This window comes from Argiope bruennichi, chromosome 9 (genome assembly GCF_947563725.1).
Source record: "Argiope bruennichi chromosome 9, qqArgBrue1.1, whole genome shotgun sequence".
NCBI lineage: Eukaryota > Metazoa > Arthropoda > Arachnida > Araneae > Araneidae > Argiope > Argiope bruennichi.
Window position 1 is genome coordinate 79,978,606 of NC_079159.1, and position 17,215 is coordinate 79,995,820.

Here is a 17,215-nt window from a genome sequence, read left to right on the forward strand (position 1 = left end):
GTTGTATAAATTTTGGTGTAATTAATTTTCTTTATTGTGATATGTGTGTTAGTTTATTAGATTTTTCAGATGTTAATGTTTAGTTTGAAAATGATAGACTAATAAATTTTAAGTAAACAGTGTAAACATTTTTTTTAACAAAATGATAAACACACATCCGCAAACAAATATTTCCCTTATAAAATAAAAGAATACACTGCATATAATTTTATGCATTTATCAGAAGAATAATTATTAAAATTATAGGAAGGTTCATACAGAATAAAAATGAAAAAAAAGGGACGATTTCATAATCTATGGTTAAATAATTTTTTGAGTTATTTTTTTCTTTTATGCTAAAAGATGACTGCAGCTATACTTGGATTTATTTGAATTCTATTTGAGCAAAAATATTGAGAAAAAGGAAGATATACAAGATAAACCATCCATAATAAAGAAATAATTTTGTCAAGGGGGGAGGGGATAAAAATTTGTTGAAGGGGAAAAAAATATTTCATCAGTTTTTTAATAAAAACTTGTATATAAAAATTCAAATGTCAAAAGTTGTTAATTTTTAATCAAAATACTAAATACGTAAATCTTTTGCAACAAATTAAAATTTCTGAAATATCTTGTGTTAAACAAAATAAAATCAGTCAAATTAAACAGAGATCATTCAAACTTTATTGCCTTTTTGAACAATAAGTATAATTACATTCAACAATAAAATTCACAATAAAATAAAGAACAAGAACATATAAATAAATAGTTCACTGTAAATAATTTGATACATTTTTTTCATAACAAAAATGACAGTAGGTTGTTTCTTATATATTTCTTTTTTCAATTTCAAATATCACATAAGAAAATATTTAAGATACTTAAATATTTATAATAAATCAAGTTTCTATAAAAATTAGACAATCAATATTTTGCTCTCAACAAAATAAACATTTTTACTAAAAAAATGCAAAAGAAAAAAAATCATGCTAATGAAAACCCGAAAAAAATTGAATAATTTATTTCTCTAGATTAACAGTTTATACAATTTTAAAAGCTGCTTGAAACAATTAGAAACTGTACAAATTCAAATGTTCAGTGTATGAGACATTTATTAAATATAATTTGCATAACATAAAGTAAATCTAAGTTCATTTAGATTTATTTAAATCTAAGTTCATTAAGATTACAAGAGCTTGATTTAATCATATCACTTCAAATTTTAAAAAGCTTAATATAAATACAAAATATTTAATAAATTAAATGAAGAGACAAATATTGTGAAGTAGAATTATTTTGGAAATTTGATAAACAAGTTGTATTAGATATTGACAGTGGAAATAACTCATTTCTATAATAAATGATAATTTCAAAGCCTTTTTCAAAAATTATAAGCCATTATTATGTAAGTAATAAATATTCCTTGTTTTTTTCCAGTCGATACAACTCTGCATAGAAATGGAAATTGCTATTTAAGAACTAACAAAAAAATAAATAATTGTGTGAATTTTTAAAATATGAATGGAAATTTAAATTATGGAAATCTGTTTCATAATAGGAAAGTTAGTTAGCACCAGTTAAACTTAATAGATTGCATTCAGTTTAACAATAGTATCATAAAAACAAACTTTAAAGACAATTTTACGTGTATATATATAAAGATATATTTTTCATTTATTCCATACATAACCTAAACTTCATAAACTTTTCTTATAAAATGTAAATATAACATAATTCAACAACAAACCACAGCATTCATCATCACTGATCAACACATGCAGTAGAATTTGCATCACATACTCCAGCTGCTTCTGCAGCTTTCTTTTTTTGCCTATATGCTTTTAGACGCTCCCTTTCAGTTTCCAAAAATTCAGTCCGTCTTTCAGGACTCATATTCATTCGATAGCGCTTCCTTTTTTCTTTCAAATGCATTCTTTCTTTCAAAATTTTTTGTAATCTTTCTTCCTCAGTTAGTACTTGAGGTCTCTTAATCCAGCTATCTGGAATGTGAGTGTCTGTTAATTTTTCAGAGTATTGACTGTTTTTGACATCATTCCAGTACCACAGAATGTCGCTCTGTGTCGAACAGATGGTGGCTGTTAAGTTTTCTGAGAATTTTGAAGTATTTATTGCTTCACAAGACTCTTTGCTTTTCTCTTCGTTTGGTATGTCACTAACAATGGAAATGGATGAATTTTTGGAATGATTCTCAATATCCATCTAATAAAATAAAAACAAAATTTTAGATTTTGAATAATTTATTTCTTTAATCGAGAAGCAATATTGGGATATTCTATACCCAATAGTCATCTGTTTATTTGTCTTTATACTTTATTCAACTTTATACTTATTTTTATAAACATCTCTATTATCTACAAATCTAGTAGTCTATATTCCCAATTTTTTTTCCTAAATTCATTAACAATATAAGTTAACAACACATAAAAATCTCCCACCGACCAAATCACAAAAGGTGAATGGAATGTAGATTTTATGAATAAAAAAATAGATCTAATATATTACACAGCATATGAATTTCTTGTATTAGAAACTATGTTTTTTAAAACTTCATTTCTTCAAATTACATAAGAATCAAAATCATGAATGTGTAATTGGGGGGGGGGGGATGGAACATGCAGCTTTCCTAATGCTACCAACTTCAGTTATACATTAAAGAAAAACATTTATGAAGGAAAAAATGCATAATTTTGATTTAAATATCCAATAGAATTTTGAGTAGAAAAACCAATAGATCAAAAATTCATATTTAATAATTGAGAACTCAATAGGACATGGCAGCATAAATGTATTTAATAAAGAAACATTTCAGTCTAAAATTATCACTAATAATATTTTTCTAATTATTTCCATAATAATCTTGAATTCTCTAATCCCAAAGTAATTTCAATTAAAGCTAATTAATTATCTTGGTTTCTTAAATTAATTTTGTTCAAGCAAATGCAATAATTCCAAGGTATAACAATTTAAAATAAAAAATATTTTGTTAATAAATATAAGTAGTGAATAAAACAATATAATTAATGAACTAATTCAGTGTAGAAAGTAATGACTGCAAAATATGTAGACATTCAGATTACTTTTGTAGAACATAAGCTTTTTTTTAAAAAAAGCATTAATTTCACAATAAACTTTCTTCTAGAAATATAACCACTTGTATATGCATGATGGTTTAAAACAAAATTTAAAGCCACATTGAAAGCCAATGAAATATAAAAATTAAAAGTATTGTTTTATTTATCAAAATGCAAAATAGTTTAGTAATAAAAATACATTTAGCTTCTTGCAGCATTAAAAAAAAATTGTAATTTATTCAACATTTTTTGTGTGTTTTAAAAATGCATATCATTAATAACTAATAAAAAAATACAGTTAGTCTTTATTAAATGCAATTTGAATAATTTATATTCAAAAAACCGCATCAAATAAACATATTAATAAGTTTAAATTAAAGTATTTTTCAATTAAACAAGTAGTAAATTAATTAAAAAATAGAAATAAAAAAATTTTTAATTTTGCATTTAAATTAATAGTAACTCACAGGAATATTATCACAGATTTCAGAAGGATCACTTTGTGTATTACCACCATCAGCTCCAGGAGGTAGATTACTGGTTTCAGAAATTTGAACTTCTGCTATAGGAACATCAGTACCAGAACTATTTTCAAAACCAGAATTATTCTGATTATTCATCTGGTTCATCAGATGCAAGGAAAAAAATTTGGAATCAGTAAAATTATCATCTTCCATTTGTACATTCTGTAGATAGGTCAGTTTCTTCTCCATACCATCTGCATCAATGCTGAAAGTGGATTGAAATAAATTAATGATTTCCATAGTAGAGTATTTCTACCATTTAAAACATTTACATCCTTTGGAGAATGAGATATTTGATAAGTTTTTGTAAATGCAATTCAAATTAAAAGATTTTAACTCTTTGTCTACAAAAAAAAAATTGATGCATAACTATTAGCATGAAAATTTTAAACTACTATTCATTGTTTGACACATTATAAAGTATAACCACAGATCAATTTAAACCATTGATCTGCAGTTTTATCATTTTAATTAACTATGAAATCATTCAAACAGAAGAATGTCAAAGTGATGCACTGTTACAGCTGTGAGTACTGATTTAGGAGAAAAAAATCTCTTTCATGTGAAGTAATTTGATAGATTATGAAAATAATATATAAAAGCAATAAATGTTATTTTAATTCATAATACAAGTTGCAATTATTATCATGAACTTGGGTCAAACAAATGGTTTGGGAATGTTATGTCAGAGTAGATAACTGCAAGCATAACAAAACATGTGACAAAATAATAAAGATATTAAAGAATGCAAATTAAAATGAGATATTCTTTTATTTTTTTATTTTAGTTACAGAAACAAATAACCTAAAACATTTCAATGAAAAATTTTCCATCATACAGAATTTTGACATTTTAATGAATTATATATTTAAATAAAATATTAATAATATACTTAATATATTATTTAAATAAAATATTAATAATATATATTAAATATATATAAAAACAGAAATCAATAAAAATAACTTTTTTTTGCAATGTAGCTGAATTTTAAATTTATTGCCAATTTATTTTATGCAATTATTTGTTCCAATTAAAACCATTTACTTTAAGAAGTATTGATACCAGAGTTGTCATCATTTAACAATCATACTAGATAATCATAAAATTTATGTTTTAATGTCATTTTCTTTTTATAACATATTATTTGTAGTAAAGCAATATATACTTTGATGTTGAGTTTTATTTTTATCTATTATTTCATTAAGAATGAATTTACTTCAGTAAATTCAGACATCTTTGCTTAAATCACTTGATTAAATGTTACTTATTCACTAATAGCATGTGAAAAAATTCACAATTGTTAAGATGTATTGACATTAAACTCTGCTTATATTGATAAATATTAAAACAATTTCTAAAAGCAAATAAAACATATGTGAAATAATATTTTCAAATATGTATTTAAAAAATGCATATTTTGACATTTTAAAAACCAAATAAAAAATGTGGTTAAAAATAATAAATAAAATGGTACAGTTATCTAATATAATGATCAAATAATTTATTTTGCAAAACCTAAAAAAATTTAACAATTTCCAACTGCACATTAATAAAACAATTTATAAAAAAAAATCATTTCTCTTAGTAAATGTATTCTAGAGAAATTACAATTCTGTTTGGAAATCTGAAACTATTAAACAAATATCTTATTTGTTTAATATATATATAATCCAATATTTGGGTAAATAAAATTGTTAAATTTAAACTGAACCAAACACATCACAATTGAATAAGTCAATCTTTTAAACAAATATACAAATCCAAAATATTGGTAGTGAAAAATATATAAATAATTCACGCTTTGATATTTAAATTTACCGTTAATTAGAATTAATTATTTTATTATTTACTGTTAAATTGTATGAAAATATATTTTTAAATCCTATAATATAGAAACCATTATACAACACTGCATATTACAATTCAAAATAATGGAAAGCAACAAATCTTAGTTTCAATAACAAATCTGGTATACATTTTTCTTGTTATAAACTGGCAAACATTTGACTCAATACATACTATTAGTGAATTTTAACCCTTTGAGACTACACATTTATTTGAAACGACTTTTGTATTTGAAGTGCATTTAATTTTTTAAACATGTGAAAGCAGTAGATTTTATGTATGAATTCATTTATTTATACAGAATATATACTACATGATATTGCAATAACTTAAGCTACTTAGAATCACAAAAAAAAAAAAAAGAAAAAAAGGAAACAAATTTTAAAAAAAAATACGGATCGTTCTGATACATCAAATGTATTTCCAAAGGGTTAAGCTTAGTTACATAATACTGATAAACATAGTCAAAAGACTAACATGACAATTTTGGCAATTAATCCTTATCCACAATCTTCGACAATTTTTTTAGCGATTAATCGCTGACATACAGTTAATATGCAAGTAGCATCATACAATACATAAATGACCATGTTAATTTTTTCTGTGGAAAGGAAATAATTTCAATGAAGTGATTTTAAAATATTAAAATCCAAGAAGCATAAATTAATATATACATTATAATTCGATAAATTTTTTAACTGACACTTTCTTTACAATAGAAATTCTCCCAAAGAAATAAGAAAATGCCTCCTGTTATTTCCAAGTAATTGAAAGGAATGACAAATTATTTATTCCTATTAACTTTAATTTTTAAAAAATCCAACCGTTATAAATGAGGTGATAAAATAAGATAATAGAAAAGAATGCTTCATAAGGGAACACATTGATTATGTTTATAGTTATATATAGTAACAAAATTATAAATCTTTTATGGAATAGCATCAATACCAATTATATACAAAAGTAAAAAAAAAAAAATTCAAATACAGTTTTGATAATAATAATTATTTTATTAGTAGAGTCCAAGCTGTCATTAAGATTGAATATTGATGCTGAAAAGAAAATTGTAAAATTGAATGTTGATGCTAAAAATTTTTTGAGTTTTATCTAGGACTCTTGCAAAGAAAATTATATATCTATACTATCCATTAGAACTGCTTACAAAAATATCACCTTTCTGAATGGCATCCATTTTTCACAGATAACTGCTTTTTCTTTGACATTAGTCTCTGAATACTTCTTGCATACGCATCTCTTGCTTTCTGTCGTTCATACATTTCTGGCCTTTCTTCTTTCATCCTCTGTCTATATAATCGTTTCTTCTGAGCCTCAATAACATCTTTATACATTTTAGCAGGCTTTGGTGAATTACGTCTGCTTTTAGACGTTCGTTTATTGTATACTTGTTCATTTCTTAATTGTGTGGCAGGCAAGGCATTGATTAATTGTTCCCAAATTTCAGGATAGCTAAAAAGCAATAAATGTTAAATAATGAATAGAACTCTAAAAAAAATTACTTTTATTCAGCAAAAGCATAATAAAGAGCAATTATATTTCATAATCACAGTTAGTACAAAAAATTGTCTATAATTCAAATTTGTATCAATTCATAAACATTTTTGCATGGTTAATTGACTAATATAAGTTCTCACCACAAATAATATTGAGAGACTTATCAATTAACGAATTTCGTGATAATATTTAAATTATCAGATCTTTGATTTCTTGGTTGTAAATAGATATTTCTTCATATGGAATTCATTCATCTTCGATCTTGTTTTCAAGTATAATGAAACAAGTGTATATATAGGTATTTCTGTTATTAATACATCAGAGCTTGGGTAATTCAACTTTTAGCATTATAATATTTATAGCATGATGTATCTGTAAAGTATATGATATACCATGTATGAAACAAAAATCCTTCAAAATCTTTTACAAGACAGGTTTTTTTATATTAAAACTATCAAATTTAGCATATAAGTATTTTTTGGACAGTTTTCATTGAAAGAGGAAACATTTATAAAATTTGAATTGGGAGTTTTAATAAAATCTAATGAAATGTTGTTGTTTTTGTCAGTAAATTTAGAGCATATCATTACATAAAAACTGTTTTAAACTAAGCCCTTTACAAATTCAAATATTTAGATTCCCAGGGACAACAATTAAATTGGTGAGTATTCCAATCAATATTCCAAAAAAATTCTGACAAGTGCAAATTTTTAAATTTAAGATTATCAATATGTTTAAATAGATATTGATTTCTTATTTACTCAAATTCAAAATATACTTGAAGATAATTACGGGTGATTGATGTAGAAATGCTCTTATACTCAATATTTAGAAATACGTGCATTGAATCAATTCATAAAATATTGGAATTTAGACTTACACATAAATCCTTATTACTTTATAATTAGTTTCAATACAGATCATTCATATTCATTTTTATTTCAACATTTTATTAAAACTCCAGGGTAAATAAATTTAATAAAAACAGTTTTTAAAACATTTGCTTATATTATAGTATAGTTTTTTTTCTTGTATTTTTTATTGCTTAGTCTTATAAATTAAAGATAAATGTTTTTTTGTTTTGTTTTTTTGTATTCTGTAGAAATATTAAATCAACATATAATATTAAACGCACATTCTTCCAATTCTGCCCATAAATGCAACATAATAAAAGAAAAAATTTGATAAAGGTTTCATGACAAATAATTTTTGTTTTCAAAACGCATGCACAGCATTGCAGAAGCAAATAACATAGAGGTGCATCACAGTATATTTATTAAACTGAATTTAAATATAAGAATTCATTGATCTTACTGATATTGAATACCATTTATTTAACTTGAAAAATGTTTTAAAGTTCCTTCTATACAAAAACTCGTTCGAAATTTGCTTATAATGGTAGTTTAAATGTTATAGTTGAAAATGGTGGTTTTCCAACTTTATTATGTAAACGTGTATTTCAGTTGCATCTCAATGCTTAACTAAATAATACATTGCATTATTCTTCCTTATATAATTCTTCAAAAATTGCTACAAATTTATGAAAAAAAAAATTTTTTAAAGAGTTTTTAAGGCAATTTGATTTATTGAGAAATAGTGAAATTTAAAATTACTCCATGCAACTTATTTTCACATTCTAACCAAAGATAAAATTGCAAACAATAAAAAAAATTGTGTTAAGATTTCACTAAGTATCAATATCACATGTATTTTAATTTTGAGACATAGGGCATTTACACCACACAGATTCAACTGTTACTCTGATATGAAATAACTTTAATTTTATATATATTTGTTATAAGTACTTCCAACTTTAATTAAATATCTATCACCTAAATATACTTTCAATATTTTTAAGCAAATATATTTTCATTAGTTAGAAACATAGAAAGAAATTCATTTGGAGCAATGTTGAGCACAATAGTTATAAATGCTACAGAATGTTTGAAAATCTGATTTCCTTCAAATCAAAAAACAAGTGATGTCATTTATAATAATTTTTTTAAAGTATACTATTAATCAATGAACTGATAAAAAAAAGTTTTGAAAATGTCAAAATATTGTATTGTTACCAAAAATACACAAGAGAACCAAATTCAAAGATTCTAGCAAGGCTATTATAAAATTCCATCTTTATAAACATGAAAAAAGGCAAGGCAAAAAAAAAGCATATAAAATTTTTTTCAGGTTTACAAATCACAAAAAAATTTTCATTTATTTTTAAAGCTAAAAGACATTAAATCAAAATTAATTCATCACTTCGAGGTTTGTGATAAGAGAGCAGTAAAAATAAGAAAATTATAAAATACTATCAGAAATGCAAAAATCATTTACAACATGAAAAATATTTATATATTTTAAAGATTTCTAATAACAGGATAGTGCTTTCAGAAGCTCTTTTTGTAAGTTTAAATATTTTCACCCTTTCTTTCAATTCAACATTACCAATTTCCTGAAAGTTGTTATCCACATTTTGATTACACAAGTAAAAGATTTATGAAAAGCACTCAAACAAACTTCAGATGTACAATTTTCAGCTACATTATTGTAAGTACATTTTCTTTTTTAGGCAAAAAATATATACTGCTTGTAATTTCACAACTTCATTATTAAACACACGCCAGTATAGTTATCAAACTAAATAATACTGTTTTATCCTCAAAATGATAACTCTCCTCATGTTTTTATTCTATGCATAACATTTATAGGGTAATAGCTTATTTCACTTCTCAATAAAAACTTGTTGACATTTTTATATCATGCTAATAAACATAAGTAAACAAAAAAAATGCTGTTAACCATATTATGTTTTTTTAATTAAGAAGAAGGGCAATATTTAATGAATGTATGGAATGTTAACACTGAAATATTGAAAACTACACTAACTGAAAACGTAACATTTAGTGAACCAATTTATCCCTGAATTCTTTTCATGAAATTACTTAATGTTAATATGTTATTGCAAACAATTTTTTCTATACAAATATCAAAGACATCATTTCTCATATTACTCAATTCTTAACATGCTTTTAAATTTTGCAAACTAAAATATATTATCACTCACAATAAGGACTTGGTATCGTAAATTTTGTTTCATTTTTTTTCACTTTATTTTAGTTCTTTTTTCCCCTGCCCATTCTTGAAGAGCAATATCTATAATCTTGTGAAGACAAAACAACTTTTTTCTTCCTCCAATAAAATTATGAAATATACTCTATTTAAATATACACTTATATTTTGAAGCATAGAGTCTAATGAAAATAATATCACCCTTACCTTTCTTTTAAAGCTTCTAAATATAACTTATGATTTACAACATCAGGAGATTCTGGCAAACCTGCCAATTCCATGGCTTTTTGCATTTCTAATATTATATGTCGTCGTTTTTCACGTTGCTCTCTCTTCCTTGCAGCTTCTTTTTGTTTAATAGAGGACCACATTGCAGGGTTTTCTGCTTTGATTCTCAGACGATACAAGCGTTTCTTCTCAGCTTGAGTAAGTAATACCATATTCTTGTTGATATTATGCCCATTAGTTAACTGTAATTAAAATCATAAATAAGTACAATATTTATGGCAAATTAAAAGGCACTGAATAATATATACATATATTCAAAAATATAAAATGCAACAAAGTGAAGTATAATTCTTTGCATTAATGAATGATGTTTTTCTAGAAGTAGGACCTCATACTAAAACTTATCAAATCTTAAACACAATTCACAAAATCTTAATAACATCTCTGATCACTAAATCTCAATGACGAATGTTGTCATTAATGGAATAATGCCCATATTCAATCCTGGAGAAGATACTAATGATGCCGTATGTAAAGTTTTGAACTTCATTAGTAACTTCTTTTATTTATTTATTTTTCAACAGGTGTTTTGAGGTTATATTACATGGAAATGCTGTCCTCAACAGAATAAATATTGCAAGAACAAAAAATCTCAGTTAAAAATAAGCTAAAGTAATATACCTTTTGAATCTCCTTAATATATTTTAATCCTACAAAACAGATGTGGAAAAAAATATGGATAATGCCCCAAAATATCATAAGCCACTTATTAATTCCTTTACACAGATCATCATTAATATTCTCTGAATTCTAAAGATTTTTTTAGAAAGCATTATATAAAATTAAGAAAATTTTGCATCTAAAATCATAAATGTTATTCCTTTATTCGTCACTATTTCTTGGTTGAAATTTATAAAAATCCTACACAAATCATAAAGAAATTGAGATACAAGATATCAAACAATATATAAATGATTTTCTCTTCTGAACAGGTTTTTTATAACTGTATAAAATGCATTAAGGAAGGAAAATTCTGAATTTAAATAGACTTTCTTAAATGCAGAATTTATAATAAATTATTATTTACAAATAAAATTTTAAAAGATTTACTTTGCAATGTAACCCATTAAAATACTGTAATTATGAGTAATAACATAAATTTATTTTTTAAATAATGAAACTCATCTTGGATAGTAATTTAATTATTCATGATACTTTTCTAACATATTTAATCACTGATAAAAAAAAATCTTTTTTATAATAGTGCATTTTTTCTACACAGAATAATAACACTTAATAGTTAACAGTTAATAACACTTATAAAAAATACAGGAAAGAAAATTAAAGCAAAGTTTAAAAGATTAAAAAAAATATATATATAATAAAAGGTATTAATTTTCAGACACTTAAAAAGGAATTTCAAGAATACATAAGAATTTTATACAAAATGTCTCACATATTTTAAGATTTTAGAGATCAATAACTTATCATTGTTAATCTCCTTTCCCAAAGAAATTAGAAAAATGTAAGGTTTAATATTAACACAAAAATCCAATTTATGGGGCATTACTTTAAAAATGAATAACCAATTTTTTTATAAAAATTCAATTGCTCGTGGAACACTCAGTCTAGCAGAAACAAAATATGATCTATTCACAAGAAGAAATCAAGTCAGACATGAAAGCCAGTTTTAAAAAAATGAAAATTCATGAAGTCATTTGTACTGATGTATTTCTTGCTTACATATCTCCTGTTTAAGCTTATATAATTGATAATTCATCTTCAAAATAAAGCTCTGTGATTTAAATCTGATCAAAATAAATCTTGTTAGTTCTTAAATCTCTAAATAAATTAAACATAATAAAGGTTACAAATTATATTTATCATCCAGGCAGTTACGAGTCACCTTATATTTGTAGTTAAATGCAAGAATCATTTTTTTAGCAATAACCTGACTAGAAGCATCTGTTTCAGGATGCCAAGAAGTATCTGATGAGTAATCATAGATCTCTGGTATTGCTTGCCCATAGGAACAGTTTTGAGAATTATTTTCAGATGGCTCTTCTTTAATATAATATCTTCCTTCAACAGAAGAACTGGACTCATTTTTGGATTTTCTATACATTTGACTAGCATCCGAGTCCTCTGATACTTCTTGCCAAGATAAGGTGATTTGTCCAGTTTCAGATGCCTGTACTGAAGAGTTCACATCTTGCCATTGCCCATTTGAGTCTAAAGTTTGTAAAAAAAGAAAAAAAAATATTAGAATCTGGTAAGAATAAAAATAATAATGCAAACTGTGAATGGTCTTAAAAAATCATTAGTAATTAACTATTTTTTTTATAAGAGTTTGAGATCGACTTATTACATATAAAAATATTAGTTTCACACACACAAGCAAAAAAGAATGCAGCAAAATGTTTGTGTTTTATAAATTATTTAATTGTCTAATATTATATACATATGCCTTATGTTTTAAATGACGTATATGGTTTTATAAAAAATGCCACTTGTTTTACAACTGCTTTAAATTTCAATAAATTGAATTTGAACAGAAATTTATTTGAAGTATGATGACTGTGTCTTGCAGGATGTTACTGTGAAAGTGACAGTAAAAAATTTATATTATCATCTTGTATGAGTGTATTTCCCTATACAGCACTGTCTTCTTTTTTTCCTCTATCTATCTCTTTTTTGAATTAGTGAAAGAATATTTTTAAAAGTGAACAGAATTGCCATTTTCCCTCATTTTCAGAATCAGATATGTTAGAATCCAATGTTTTGTTATATAAAGAGGATTCAGAAAGCAAAGATAATATTTCACAAATAGCAGGTCTATATACAAGTCTCAAGACAAGAAACTTGCCTGCGACATCCTTAACCTTTCTATTTTTGAGGGCAGACATAATAAAAGAAAAAATATAGCAGATACTTGATACAATTTTTATTTATTTATTTAGTATTTTTTTGATAAACAGCTGGCACATCATAATCTCATGAAAATTATCTTATGGAATAATATATAAAATCAATACCATCTTGAAATTTAAAAAAAAAAAAAGAAGAATGAAGTAGCAAAGGAAATAAATGTTTGTTTGTTTTTTTGCTTTTTTTTTAAGTATACTTATTTTTAGAAAGATAAGAATAAAACCTGGTGCTATTTTGACTAATTCAAAACAAACCAATTAATGCATTTTTTTTTTTTTGGAAAGATTAAGTTGAAATTATATCTAAAGTAAAAAGCATCTTTTATAGGTAAACAGCACTTGTGCTTTTCATTAAACGAATCATTTTTACTATGCTGATGTAGGAAAAAGCAATGGAGAACAAAACGTGCAAGATTTCATCAGCATTAAAATGTTGAAAATAAAGATTATTTTAACTTTCCAAGCTGAAACAATTCTAGTTTAATACTTCTAGACCTTTGACTTTCAGAGTTTTAATCTCAGCTGTTCATTTTAATGACAATTATTTTTTACACTTTAACAATATTGAATAACACAGATAAAACAGCAAATTCAGCTCCAATCCCAGAAATGCTGTCTAGCAGTGTAATTCAAAATATTTATTTTTCTCTCTGAAAAGCAATTATTGGTACTTGTGTATGAGCCACATGCTAATGAAAAATTTTAGACCTAAACCACATAACATATTTAACCTTTTGTTTACAGGCAGGTATAACTGTTGTATCAAAGACAAGTTAGGATTTCCTTCTCTGAAGTTAACTTTCCAGCAATACACTAATTGGCCCAGAAAATTATTTCCCTATTGTATCGTACACCATAGAGTCAGAAGATTTCTGCCAGCAGAATTTAAAATCAGTTTTAATGCCAATGAGTTTTGTGAGCCATTTTTTTTTTTTTTTGGGGGGGGGCTTTTTTCTAAGTTTTAAGATGTATGGAATGGGTAAGCTTAATTTCATGGATGAATTATATGAGACTAGATCAAACTGTTTTTTTATTCATTCCATAATTTTGTAATATGGATCCTTGATCAAATATATTTATCTTTAATAGCAAATGCTACCTTATATCAAGATTTCATGCACATTAAAGCCTTTTTTTAATATTTTCAGAAAAAGAATTGAAAACATTTAAAAAATAAAGCCACTTTTCATCACAATGTAATCACAATTTAATATTACATGGAAGAGAAGTAATTTATAAACAATTTACCAGTTATATTGATTAATATTATGAAAATGTATAAATGATAAACAACATCCGCTTTTTAAATTCTAAGTAAACCATATCTAATTTTACTTTATTGAATAAAATTTTTAAAATTTACCAATTATTTACATTTGTGAAAAATTTTGAATAGAAATATATATAACTCAATTCCTGAATATATTAAACTGTAAATGCATTTTTAGAAAACATGATACATGTTATAAATAATTGAAATTAGCAGCAAAAAAATTAAATTTTCAACATGCCAACAAAGCATTTAAAATTTAGTGAGAAATGCTAATATTTATTTTACAAAAACTTTGAACTACGTTAAATAAAAAAAATAGTAATTGATTTTCTAAGTAGTATATTAATATTAAAGTGTTCAATCATGCATTTAGTCTATGGAATAGAACAGTTTGACTTTTGTGATACACAAGGTAAGAAGAGAGCATTTTTAAACAGAAAATACAGGCAATTAATGTTAAAATATTATATATAAATCACGACCTAGTTTATAAAAAATTAATGAGTAAAAGTATAAAAATAAAATGAAGCTCAAATCCAATGTTTCAGCTTTAAAAAAACTAAATTCATAGTTTCTGCAATAACTTCGGCTTTTAATAAATTTAAATTATTTTCCACATTCCAAAACAATCACAATAAAAGTTTCTATTTATACTATCTCTAAAAATAAATGATTATAAAATTGGAAAAGTTCAGTTTAATATGTCAAATAGCTACAAAGCAGAAAATGTCATATAATTTATTCAGCATCATATTATTTAACTTCACAGCATCTCCTGCAAAATTAACGAATTACCATTTTAGGAAGAAAATAAAAACTGCAATATAAAGCCATATCTAGGATCCAAACAACAACAAAATTGCAAAAGAACACCCTGCTTACTACAGAGGGAAGAGAACTAATAAACACTAAGGGTAGTTGAAATTGAAGGGATCATTTGCAACAAAAACAGTTTAAAGAAAAGGAAGGCATTTTTGAGTACTTATTCATGAGCACACATAGTTAGAGAAATTTTTCAGGGTTTAGTTCCCAAAACCTAAAGGTTAACTAACTGTCATTGCAAATTTAATCAGATTTCAGCTAACAGATTTTTATGACTAACAGAACATCCTTGATAAGGTTAAGGAAAACATTAGTTGCAAAAAACACGAGATTTTTAGCTGCTAGCATGCAGTTATGTTCCCAACAAATACAAAGAAACTATTTTCCACTCATTATTTTGCCAAGTTCATTTCATAGATTCTAAGTACTCATTTGAACTATTGTGAGCAGCCATGTGAAGCAATTTATAATTGAATGTTTTTTCAACTTTGATTTACCAGAATGCATTATAATCTAGCAGTGATTATATTAACAAATTATTTATGTGTAAAAAAAATCTGAATCTTTGTAAAGATAGGTTCTTATATATTATGAAAATAATTATAGGAATTGAAGCAATTATAAATTATCCATTATTATATAGGATTTTTTTTTTATCTTCTTGGACCCAGTATTTTTTTTTATATCAAACATTACTTATATGAATGAGAATGTAACAAAATTCATATCTTTGAAAACTGATAGCTTAAATACCGTGGAAATTTATTATTTATGCACATAAACAATATATAACAAATTTTAAAATAAAACATCCTCTCAAATGTATTGAGCGAGAGATTAAATAACCTAACAGTTGATTACAATACTTTCTCTATACTTCATTTGCAAGAAAATAAAAAAAAACTCTAATAATAAAAAAATAACAAAATAACTAATATTTTTTAATGGTATTTGTTTATATAATAAAAATAATTTAAAATACCTGTGCAGGAGTTATAAATGTTGTCACATTAAAAGACTGAATAAAATGAAATAAGACGAGATTTTACTCCCCAGAAGTCTTTAATTCAGTTTTTCTTGTTACAGTACTATATCATCTCAGTATCTGATCAAAATTGCGGTAATAAAAACTAATGAATTAGAATTGGTTCCAAATTATTTAAAATAATTAATTGGAACAAATACACCGAAATACATTCGGTGGGAATTTTGAATTAATAAGTAATATTTCTAATCTTCTTAACTACCTGAATGATTCAAGCACTGATTTGGAACTTCATGACTAAGGCTCACAAGTTGTAAATGTCCACGGAAATCCGCTTTATAAATAAAATTATCCGTTTCTTCTTTAAGTTCAACTTCAGGTTTTATTTTAGAATCATTATCCAATTCAAAAGCACCAGTCTCTTCGGAGTCTGAGAGTCTGTCCTGATTCTGGATATCTGCTTCAGTCCATTCTGGAGAAATATTTTTTTGCATAGATGAAATCGCTAAGCTCATTTTTTTAAACAGTCTAATGCATAAGAGAAATAGTGAGAAGCATAAATAAATAAATTTACTTCAAAACAAAAAAATATTAAATAAATTTACCAAACGGTTCAAACTGTTTATAACATTTAAATACAACGTTTACTTTCTTGTCATACATGAAGCATTGCGAAAGAAAAAAAAATGTAAATTTTACAGGAGAAAAACGAAAATTACATCGACTGCAATATTGTTGCCAGTTTATTAAGACACCTGGATGATGATTCGGAAAGTATATTTTGTTTGGAATTATGAATTGAATTTTTAGTTATATAATATCATTTAAATATGCTTATAATTTCATTTAAAATTTATCAAATCGTAAACAGAAGCATGCGTATATAATTATATTTATAATTAATATTATATACAGTTCTGCAGCTATTAATTTATTTTGATATTATAGAAAAAAGA

At 24.8% G+C, this 17,215-nt stretch overlaps 1 protein-coding gene across 4 annotated transcripts; it reads right to left on the minus strand.

Moving 5' to 3' along the window:
* Positions 1 to 1,208: 1,208 nt before the first annotated feature.
* LOC129985114 (uncharacterized) lies at positions 1,209 to 16,988 on the minus strand. 4 transcript variants are annotated; one of them, XM_056095026.1, is made up of 7 exons: positions 16,865 to 16,958; positions 16,522 to 16,731; positions 12,159 to 12,484; positions 10,232 to 10,494; positions 6,617 to 6,910; positions 3,539 to 3,800; positions 1,210 to 2,199 (listed from the first exon to the last, which is right to left on the minus strand). In XM_056095026.1, exons 1-7 carry the CDS (start codon positions 16,920 to 16,922, stop codon positions 1,741 to 1,743), a joined length of 1,872 nt encoding a protein of 623 aa, XP_055951001.1. In that variant the 5' UTR covers positions 16,923 to 16,958; the 3' UTR covers positions 1,210 to 1,740. The 4 variants fall into 4 exon arrangements, with proteins under 4 accessions (XP_055951003.1, XP_055951001.1, XP_055951004.1 ...); XM_056095027.1 differs by having other exon boundaries at positions 1,215 to 2,199; positions 12,204 to 12,484; positions 16,865 to 16,957; XM_056095028.1 differs by lacking the exon at positions 16,522 to 16,731 and having other exon boundaries at positions 1,209 to 2,199; positions 16,865 to 16,988.
* Positions 16,989 to 17,215: the final 227 nt, after the last annotated feature.

What these genes read in the sequence shown, in the direction of transcription:
- LOC129985114 (XM_056095026.1), bottom strand. Translation starts at nt 16,922, where the DNA reads ATGTATGACAAGAAAGTAAACGTTGTATTTAAATGTTATAAACAGTTT. An exon ending in CATTTAACTACAAATATAAG is followed by an intron (nt 10,495 to 12,158) that starts GTGACTCGTAAC and finishes TTTTAATTACAG; the next exon opens with TTAACTAATGGGCATAATAT. An exon ending in AATGGATGCCATTCAGAAAG is followed by an intron (nt 3,801 to 6,616) that starts GTGATATTTTTG and finishes ATCCACTTTCAG; the next exon opens with CATTGATGCAGATGGTATGG.